Source organism: Aspergillus nomiae (genome assembly GCF_001204775.2).
Source record: "Aspergillus nomiae NRRL 13137 chromosome Unknown contig00062, whole genome shotgun sequence".
Classification (NCBI taxonomy): Eukaryota; Fungi; Ascomycota; class Eurotiomycetes; order Eurotiales; family Aspergillaceae; genus Aspergillus; species Aspergillus nomiae.
This window is the reverse complement of record NW_015378117.1, coordinates 101,338-111,656: the sequence shown is the minus strand read 5'-3', so window position 1 is coordinate 111,656 and position 10,319 is coordinate 101,338. Positions and strand designations below refer to the sequence as shown.

Sequence of the window (10,319 nt, the reverse complement as noted above, 5' to 3'; positions counted from 1 at the left end):
AAAAAACAAACAAACAAACCAAACCAAAATAAAAATAAAAAGGCGTTGTCTACTACACTGTATCTCTAATTGTAGGAGAAATGCGATGTATTATGAAAGAGCCTTCTGTGAGAAGATTTAGCATAGGGCTGGGAAATGAGTCGTATTAATATCCTGGTCAACGGTATCTGTCTCTGCTTGAACACTGCACAGCCTAGTCCACCCTTGACCATCTTCAACTCCATCTGAATAGAAATAAGGTACAAGTCTATGGTCCTGTCACTAGTGTCCACCTGACCTAAGTCCACTCCTATCGGTGTTACTTCTATTTATCAGTCCGGAAACATAACGAGGCATCCTCATTTGAACCTATTCACAGTTGGCACATCAGATTGACAACAGACATATCATATTGCATTTGCATGGCTATTGATGATTGACAATGTACCTATCGACATATGCGGATGCGTTCCCGACCGAACTGCTTTCCGCGACGTAGGACTACGCCTATGTCCAAAATTTAAACTCTATGCGTTGTTCATCTCCCTTCGTCATGGTATATGATAGCGCCTCTCAGATCCGTCGAGGGCTTATCTCTCTAATACTTGGGCGATCGCATATAAACAAATTGATTGGGTGATTCCCTTATAGGCAGGCGAGCATCACAGGCTAAGGATGGGTGTTAATATTGTCTTCTTAGATGGAGAGTTTTCCAAGGTAATATCTTACATCGCCGACAATCCTTTCAGTCTAAATAAAAGCAGTCAGCAGGCAAAGCCACGAAAGGCATTCGTTCGTCATTCAAGTTTTGTTAACATACCTCAGATGAGCAGTCACAGATCTCAACCGGCTGCGTTCTATCCGCATACAAGATCTGTGAAATCTAGACGTCGTATTAGGATGTTTTCGATATCAACTACGCAAGTAGTAATTGTTGTTGGACGAAGAAATCACTTACCAATCCAGGGCCAGCACAGGGGTTAACTGCTGCCACCAGAGGGACTGCAGCAAGTAGCAAGGAGAAAGGCAGGAAAGAATACATGCTTGCAGGGATGAAATAGTGATTTGGCTTGAATGATGTGACAGAAGGTTCGGGTCTGATGAGGAAATGGGGTAATCGCAACGAATTTATATTTCAGTGAATCGTCCACATAGGAGAAATAGATGAACGTTAGAGTCGGTATCTTTCTGAGATCGCCATGTGATTTGCTAGCAGTACTGGGTGGAGCTCTGTAGATTCTGCAGGCGATCGTTCGCTTACACAGAGGTAGATATACTATAATTACAGCCCCTAGAAAATGTTTCGATAGTCTCGGATCTGGTGAGATAGGCATACATAGTGGCAGCCTAGCGTATCGATGATCAACTCACGGAAAAAGATTCCACATCCCCAGAAGAGTCTGAACGTAAGGGTAAATGGGAGAGAATAAGATAAACCTTACTGGGGCAGAACTCTCTAGATCAAGACAGAACGCAAGGTATTTAAGTCAATGAGCTACGCCGTTCCTTTCTCACATTGGTAGAAACAATAACATTCATATTACTCCTGAGTTTGTAAGCTACTACGAGTCAGCCGACGCTTTATACCTAAAGCCTACAGTCTGAAACTACTACGTACTCATAATGCGACTCAGCTTTAAAATTATTGCTGTTGCCTTGCGAGGCACAGCTCAAGCGCCTAGCTACAGATCGGCGGGCTAACCTTGTAGCAATAATGAATGCGAAACCAACTGTGCAAATCCTACTTACCACATCGCTATTTCAGGCAACTCATTATATTTCACTTGCACTTTTGATAGGAATGCGCAGTACGGTGTTAGCGTATGTACGTTGCCCGAAAGCTTACAGCAATGTAACGATCCCTAGGGTCACAACTGAGTAGAGTCTGAAGCTACAGCAGGCACGGTGTTCGTATATCCGCATGCCAACCGCAATCACTTCATGCGCGCCTGGAGGGAAATCGGCAGAAATTCTTGCATTCAGGATACTCTTTCTTACGAAGCACCCATATCGAACTGTAGGACAAAGCCTGGGCAGTGTGACAATCCATGCCTTCGACATTGATCTAAACAGCCCCTCAGAGTCTCTAGAGTCGAGACAATATATAAAACAGAGAATGACTTGGAAAGATTGCCATCCCATGTATCGGAAGCTTTGTTTAGGGCCAGGTTACCCATATGTTATCTCGTCCGGGAGGATGCGCTGGCTATGCCATCAAAGGCGGAGGCGTATGCCCGACGTATTTAAGGCGATTGGCGAACTTCGGTGGGATTCAGATGCAGAGTTGCTGATCTCATGCTGTCTAAACACTATACTCAGACCTGCATGCCGAATAGAGCTAAACCCCTGAGTGGTACTTAGAATGCCCTACGCGTGATTACCATCATAATCATTCCTATCATTTGGGCTTGTGAATCAACATTCTGGGGACAGGGATTCACTCTCCTGTAGAATAATCATCAGTTTTCATGGTAATCTAGCTACTTGTTCCGAACATCACGTGCAAATTTGTATCTGGCTATATATATTCATACATCAAAGAGCAAAGAAAAATATACCAGGGCAGCGTCACGATAAAACCAATTGATCCACCACAGCCTATGGGCCTTGGGTTAAATAGCGCACAATAGTTGCTCAAGTATTCTAGCTCATCGTCAACTTGACTAGGATGTATTGGAGCATGAGGTACAACCATTCTTTGCCATTCAACATAACCTTACACTGAAGCCATTGCTTTGTAAGCCGTTATGGCTTTTCTCATCACTGTGCAACGTAAAGTATGTAGAAGGTGATGGTAATATACCTATATGCTCAACCAGTTGATTACGAATAATATATCACCTCTATTAACTCAAATTACAGTTTCTAAGACTACTTGGTCACACCGGCTCGTTACCCGAATCCTGAAAGGATCAACCCCCATGTCACTCAAGCCAGGTGTCCTATCCATGGGGAGCCTGCCATCCAGACAAGGGAGTACCGTATGAAACTGTTCAATAGCGAGAGATGGCTGATTGACGGAGAAACAGAATATTTCTAGTCAAGCTGATAGTGTCCTCTGACCAACCAAATAGACATATTGATCAACCACAGCCATTCGCCGAAGACGAGTTGGTTCAACCAGAAAGGCGTCAATGCAAGGCGATTGTCGGTTTTACGACACGATGTAGCGCACCTATATCGGAGGCACCAACTCCTACTCTCGGCGTTTCCCCGTCTCCAGTGGGCCGTGTAGGCCTAAGATCAACAAGCATGACAGCGTCCAAAGTAGTCTGGGCCAGCAGCGCGGCCGAGGATCCCCGCCATGGGTGGGCTTCTGAGCATATTTTCCGTCACTGAGCTCCACAATAAGCGCGATATGATTGATCGTTTCAGCTTATGCATTTTTCACCATGCGTTTGGGCATGGGCTACCCCTCCACCGCGGAGATAGGAGCCGGTCCTGCTCTAAATCATGTGAACGAAGCGGACAGAACTGAGGCTGAAGAGAGGCTGAGGGACGCATACCACTAAAACTGTCCTTTTGAGATGTTATATCTTCTCTCAGTTGGAAGTTTGCTAGGTGTAGCCTTGACAGGGTATGAAAGGCGAGAGCCATGGTTAGAATGAACGTGGGATTATTGGTGAATACAAAAAGACACATACGATGGAAAGGAATGAATCCAAGGACCGTGACAAGCCGAGGACACCAGTGTAATCAGCGCCAGCCGCAGTGAGCCCATCGTATACACTAGCTCGCACTCCTACTGATGAGCATACAGGAACACCATTGTGCCCAATCATTGTGCATGGTTTGCTACGGTCTCTTCTGTCGGCATACGTAGGGGCGAACAGCACCGCTTGAGATCACCATTTGCAGCCGCTAAACTCCTCGGCGGTCCCTCAATCTCGGTCTGGACTTATCTAGTGACATCAAGCGTACAGGATCACAATCACAATCTAAGCTTTATTTGCCACAGTCCTTCAGCCCGAATTCCGTGTCTGTGGGGACGTAGTACATTGTGTTAAGGTCAACTTATACTCACGTCATAGACGGAAGGTTTTGCATTTTTAACCAGGAATCAATACTCCCTAACCACCTCCATGCGCCAGTGTCGGTATATTATATTTGACTGAGTGCTTGACAGAATATCTCACCAGGGAACCCCTCAATACCCCACGTTTGGATATTTGCCGCCCCTCATCATGATAGATCAGATTGCTGATGTGTCCCTTCCATTGGTACATGCGTGTCGTCGGGACGATTGACCGGAGCCCTTGCTTGCGTGGTCGTGGCAGGAATGCCCCCAATCCGCAGTGGGTCAAAACTTTTCGGGCTTGCAGGATCGATTGTAAGAGGTTGGTGATTCTGTGGGTCTACGTCGACTTTGAATGCGCAGATTATCTTTAAAGTGGGCCTGTTGATAAATCTTGAACAACCGATGGCTGCGGGGACCCCAAGGTTCTTCGCTAAGGAAGTAAGTTCCGCAATGCTTGTCCAGTATCTGGTGACAGATCATCCAGCCTTGCTCTTTTGTCCATTAGTGACGTGGTTCCCCACGATGGCAGAATACCACTTGTTGTGGGCAGTTTCGAGGTTACCGCGGCTAAAGTATCGTGAGGGGTTTAGCAAACCTGTGAAATTGGTGAGGAGGTTATTCATGGTATGCTTAATTTACTGACTCTAATCCCAGATCCGCCGAAGGTGGCCAAGGGTGAGCCAATGATACAACCCCGTGCGTGTGGCAGCGGGGCTGGTAGAGTCTTTACTTAGTACACGTTGGAAAATGGAGCCATTGAACTCATGATTTCATACAATTAAACTCTCTCCAGGCCCACCTCTCTTCTGATACTGTTCTTGGCTTTTGATAGGGTTGGCTCCTCGCGGAAGCTTGGTTCCTAGGACCTGGTGAACCTAATTTCGCAGCTCACTGCCTTTATCAGATTAATCCTTCTCCATATGTACTTGTCAAACCGGCCTTACCGATTCGCCCATGGTCCAGAGCAGCTTTTTCTAAAAACCTGCCTAAAGCTATGGCTGCTGCCGATATTGCATCGTATATCGGCCGCGCTGCCTGTGATCACAACAACTGTAGAAGTCATGGAGCCATAGAGTTCGAAAATACCTATGTGGCCGAGCTACGTGATAGGTGGCGAGAACCATACACTTACAATCCAAATTATCTGAGTTTGATCGCCAACGTCACTCATACGTATCGTATATCCTGCAGATGTTCCAGTCGAGTATAACTACAAAACCCCTCTTATCCGCTCGCCCCTGGACAGGGTAGCCTAACCAGCGTAGAGCGCTTATCAGATCCCTGATGATCTTAACTGATAATCTCGAGAGCATGTAAAAAGTAGTAGTACCCTTTAGGGAAGTAGTACTGGACCAATAATTGCTAGCAAAAGTGCGGTATGCGGGTCTGAAGTCTCGACCCGTCGAGGCTCCACTCCGCTTTAACTTCCACGCACCCAAGGTTGGTTCCGTCTGTAGCATTGTATACAACTGCAATAGCAAGAGAGCATACACAATTCGACCCTGTAGCAGCCCGCTCTACTGGAACCGTGATGCTATCATGATTCATGACTCGTCTGGTATTGAGATTGACATACGCTCATCCTCCAGAGCTACCATGCGGGGAAAAGGAGGAAGAAGTCTATAAAAGGGACCAGGCTTTCCGCTGAATGAAGGTAGTTTTTCTACTCATCAGACAAGATCCATTGACTCCAACACTTTTCTTGATATTTTTCTTCTGATCCTGCGGCCATGGCTACCGACGGATCTCACTTCGACTTCGTGATTGTCGGCGGCGGTACTGCGGGTAACACCGTGGCCGGTCGTCTGGCTGAAAACCCCAATGTCACCGTATTGATCGTCGAGGCGGGTATTGGGAACCCTGAGGATATCCCTGAGATTATTACCCCATCCTCTGCCATGGACCTTCGTAACAGTCAGTACGACTGGGCCTATAAAACCACCATGGTGAGGCGCGATGACTACGAACGTATCGAGAAGCCGAATACACGTGGAAAGACCCTTGGTGGCAGCTCGTCCCTTAATTACTTTACATGGGTTCCAGGCCACAAAGCTACCTTTGATCAATGGGAGGAATTTGGCGGGAAGGAGTGGACCTGGGATCCCCTTGTACCTTACCTTCGCAAGAGTGCTACCTACCATGATGACCCCAAGCTCTACTCGCCTGAGCTTCAGAAGATTGGTGGTGGCGGCCCTATCCCCATCTCTCACGCTGAGTTGATCGATGAAATGGCACCCTTCCGTGACAACCTCACCAAGGCTTGGAAGTCCATGGGCCAGCCATTGATTGAAAACATCTATGATGGTGAGATGGACGGTCTCACCCACTGCTGTGACACAATCTACAGAGGCAAGCGGTCTGGCAGTTTCCTGTTTGTCAAGAACAAGCCCAACATCACAATCGTGCCCGAGGTCCATTCCAAACGCCTTATCATCAATGAGGCCGATCGCACCTGCAAGGGTGTAACTGTCATTACCGCCGCTGGTAACGAGCTGAACTTCTACGCGGACCGTGAAGTTATCCTTTCCCAAGGTGTCTTCGAGACCCCCAAGCTACTTATGCTGAGCGGTATCGGTCCCACCCGTGAACTCTCCAGACACGGTATCAATACTATCGTGGACTCCCGCCACGTCGGCCAGAACCTGATGGACCACCCCGGTGTTCCCTTCGTCCTGCGCGTCAAGGACGGCTTCGGTATGGACGACGTTCTCCTGCGCAACGGTCCTAAGAAGGAAGCCGTCGTTGCCGCTTATAACAAGAACCGCTCCGGCCCTGTTGGCTCAGGTCTCCTCGAGCTGGTGGGATTCCCCCGTATCGACAAGTACCTCGAGAAAGACGCCGAATACCGCAAGGCGAAAGCTGCGAACGGAGGCAAGGACCCATTCTCACCCTTGGGCCAACCGCACTTCGAGCTCGACTTTGTGTGCATGTTCGGTACCGCCTTCCAATGGCACTTCCCGACCCCCAAGACAGGCGATCACATTACCGTGGTCGTTGACCTGGTCCGTCCGGTCTCCGACCCTGGTGAGGTGACGCTCAACAGCGCCGACCCCTTCCAGCAGCCGAACATCAACCTGAACTTCTTCGCCAGCGACCTTGACATCATCGCCATGCGCGAGGGTATCAGATTCAGCTACGACCTGCTGCTCAAGGGCGAGGGCTTCAAGGACCTCGTGGAGAGCGAGTACCCATGGGAGATGCCCCTCGACTCCGACAAGGAGATGCACAGAGCCGTGCTCGACCGCTGCCAGACTGCCTTCCACCCAACTGGTACTGCCCGTCTTTCGAAGAATATCGACCAAGGTGTGGTGGACCCCAAGCTCAAGGTCCACGGCATCAAGAAGCTGCGTGTCGCTGACGCTTCGGTTATCCCGATTATTCCTGACTGCCGTATTCAGAACTCTGTCTACGCTGTGGGTGAGAAGTGTGCCGATATGATCAAGGCTGACCACAAGGATCTCTACTAATGATGGAATGAAATGATGTAATGTGCCTCAATGATGTTGTGAAACCTAACTTGACAAAAGTTGGCAGATTGTGTCCACAACTTTCAAGGAATTAGTACATAGTTTAGGTAGTTTATGAAATGATGATTGAAGGCTTATGAAACATTGTCCTCAATGGTAGTGGCCTATAGTGACGACGCCTTTTCTACCTTAGTATTGTGAAGTCGCTTGGCGAGCATCCGAAACATCACCGAGCTAGAACTACAAGGAAAGAGATAACACAAAGATAAACTGCACCAGGATGCCATCTAGTCAAATCGCGCATGGCGTGAGCCTCCTTGCGACCCAGAGCACCCAAAAGTATAAATATCAGATCCGGTAGCCTTCGGACAACAGCGTGGCACGGACCAAGTTTACAAGCCCAATCTGCCCGGGACAACGCAGATGAAATGGCACCACGACAAAGACACACCATAACAAACCCACACGAGCCTCCACCCCAAATTCTCCGGCGGAACACCAAGCCAGTGCACTGACACCAACCCGCACGACAAGACGACGGAAAAACTAGCCCCGCAACCTCGGGGTAACAGTAACCGATGGCGTCTTGGCTCTCCGTATATTACCAAACAATGTTAGATTAAATCCCAGCGCCCAGGGCCGAATCACCATCAATTGGCAAAAATGTTGGGAATCAAGGCATTGTCGCTCCTGCTGTGCGGCGCAGTTGCGCAGAGCAAATACATCGTTCCCGGGGGCCGGTGGCTCGACACGCATGGTAACCTGGCGAATGCGCATGCGGGATGCATTACCTTTGACGAGGAAACGGGGCGATTCTGGTGGTACGGAGAATACAAGACTGAAGGACAGGAGGAGGGTGGGGGAGTCTCGGTGTATAGCTCTGAGGATTTGGCGACGTGGGAATCGCATGGGTTGGCGTTGGGTATGGGTGAAAGTCATTTTCTGGTGAGATGGGGTGCTGATGGTCGTTTTGCATAGAGCCAGTGAAGAACCATTCGTATATTTCCCCGGAGAATGTTATCCAGCGACCCAAGGTTGTGTATAGCGAGGAGGCTGGGCAGTACCATGTGAGTGAGTACCTTCGGCTGTTAGATGTGTCTGCTAATGTCGTCGCAGATGTTCTGGCATGCGGATAATTCTTCCTATGGATTGTTGCTACAGGGCCTAGCTACGTCGGATACCCCCGCCGGTCCCTATACCTTTGTCAATGTCTCGGCGCCGATGGGTAATTGGTCGCAGGATTATGGGTTGTTTACGGATTATAAGGATGGACGATCGTATGCTCTTTACTCTAACGGAGATAGCCAGGAGGGTCGCGATGTCTATGTTACTCGGTACAACGAGGAGGTCTCAGAGCTGGAAGAGGTGATCTATCGATTCGACAAGTTCGATCTCGAGGCGCCTACCATCATCCAAACGGATGACAGTTATTACGCGTTGATGAGCCATAAGACTGGCTACAGACCGAACAGTGAGTGTGATTGCCCTTTTCATCGACTGGAGCTAACTAGACAGATGTCGTTGCGTTCCGGGCTGATTCGCTGGAGGGCCCTTGGTCCCAGCCGTTCATAGTGGCGCCCCTGAACACGCGCACATTCAACTCTCAGTCCGGGTATTCATTGAAGATTAAGGGTTCGAAGAAGACTACATATCTCTACATTGGTGACCAGGTACGGTGGTATTAGTGTGTTTACCCGTGTGTTTGCTAATATGCACAAGTGGGACTCGAACTCGCTTTGGGAGAGTCGTTACATATGGCTACCCATGGAGATTGACGACAAGAAGAAAACGCTAGAGCTGGTTTGGAACGACGTCTACGACCTGAATGTGTATGTTTAGCCATCTTACACGAGGGTATACAAACTGACACGCGATAGCAAAACCGGAGAATGGAAACCAGTCAAAGGAAAGACCTACTACGGAAAGGATGCAAAACGTCCGGAAATGCATTCAAGCAAGAGGCAGTGAGTACCATTTCACTCCGCCGGACAGTCCACGCCTAACTCTATAGAACTTCGCGAGCGACAACACCATTTTAACCGGCATCTACGGCAACGACAGCACAGTCACGTTCGAAGGTATTGAAGGCACGGGCAAGCCGCAGTGGGTGTCATTCTACTACCAGAGTCAGTCCAGTCCGGTTCCTTGTTTGGAAAGAGTCCCACTAACAGTCTTCACTAGACACCGATGATATGGGATTCGGAGACCAACGTAAGCTCTATTCTCATATTCTGTCTTGGAATTGCTAACGAAACCTGCAGCTGGCGGATCCCCTGATCGCATCGGAGGCGAATGGCAGCTCCGACGCATTAGCAGCGTCGTAGTCAATGGCGACACTTCCAACGTCCAGACGCTCTATCAACGGGATACTCACAAGAGCATCATCCTCTCCACTCCATTGCAATTGACTCTTGAGAAGGGAAAGAAGAATACTATCACGATTGGTGGACTTTACAACGGGTTTGACTACAAGGGAGCAGACCTGGACCGGATCGTGGTGTATCCTCCGGAGAAATAGACTTTGCGCTGCACTGTATATTTGACAATATACTGATTAGCATAGATGAGAATAGCTAGTTTTTTCACTCAATTTAATCTTATTCGAGAATCGGGTTTCAGGTCCCAACATGCCATTGTCCGTCTGGGCCATAAGGTAGAATAGTACAAAGAATGAACCCGACATGTTTGGTTTTCATTGACCTACTAGGACACAGGTGGGGACTAGGATGGACCTGAATGACCGGGGGTTGCATTATAGTTCCCTCAGTCGTTGAGGAATAACGAAAAGCCAGGATGGCATGTGCATATTGTTGAGGTCGAACTTGGCTATGGTTGTTTGCGTATTTACGAGAAGG

At 48.6% G+C, this 10,319-nt stretch overlaps 2 protein-coding genes across 2 annotated transcripts; both read left to right on the top strand.

Moving 5' to 3' along the window:
- Positions 1-5,727: 5,727 nt before the first annotated feature.
- ANOM_004113 (GMC family oxidoreductase) lies at positions 5,728-7,464 on the top strand (the record flags this gene model as incomplete). The annotated part of the gene is made up of 1 exon (XM_015549370.1): positions 5,728-7,464. One exon carries the CDS (start codon positions 5,728-5,730, stop codon positions 7,462-7,464), a length of 1,737 nt encoding a protein of 578 aa, XP_015408996.1.
- A 663-nt stretch (positions 7,465-8,127) lies between these two features.
- On the top strand, positions 8,128-9,982 carry ANOM_004112 (putative beta-glucanase; the record flags this gene model as incomplete). The annotated part of the gene is made up of 9 exons (XM_015549369.1): positions 8,128-8,386; positions 8,443-8,531; positions 8,581-8,935; positions 8,980-9,134; positions 9,184-9,293; positions 9,342-9,428; positions 9,487-9,590; positions 9,646-9,675; positions 9,726-9,982. The coding sequence occupies 9 exons, from the start codon at positions 8,128-8,130 to the stop codon at positions 9,980-9,982; spliced, it is 1,446 nt and encodes a 481-aa protein (XP_015408997.1).
- Positions 9,983-10,319: the final 337 nt, after the last annotated feature.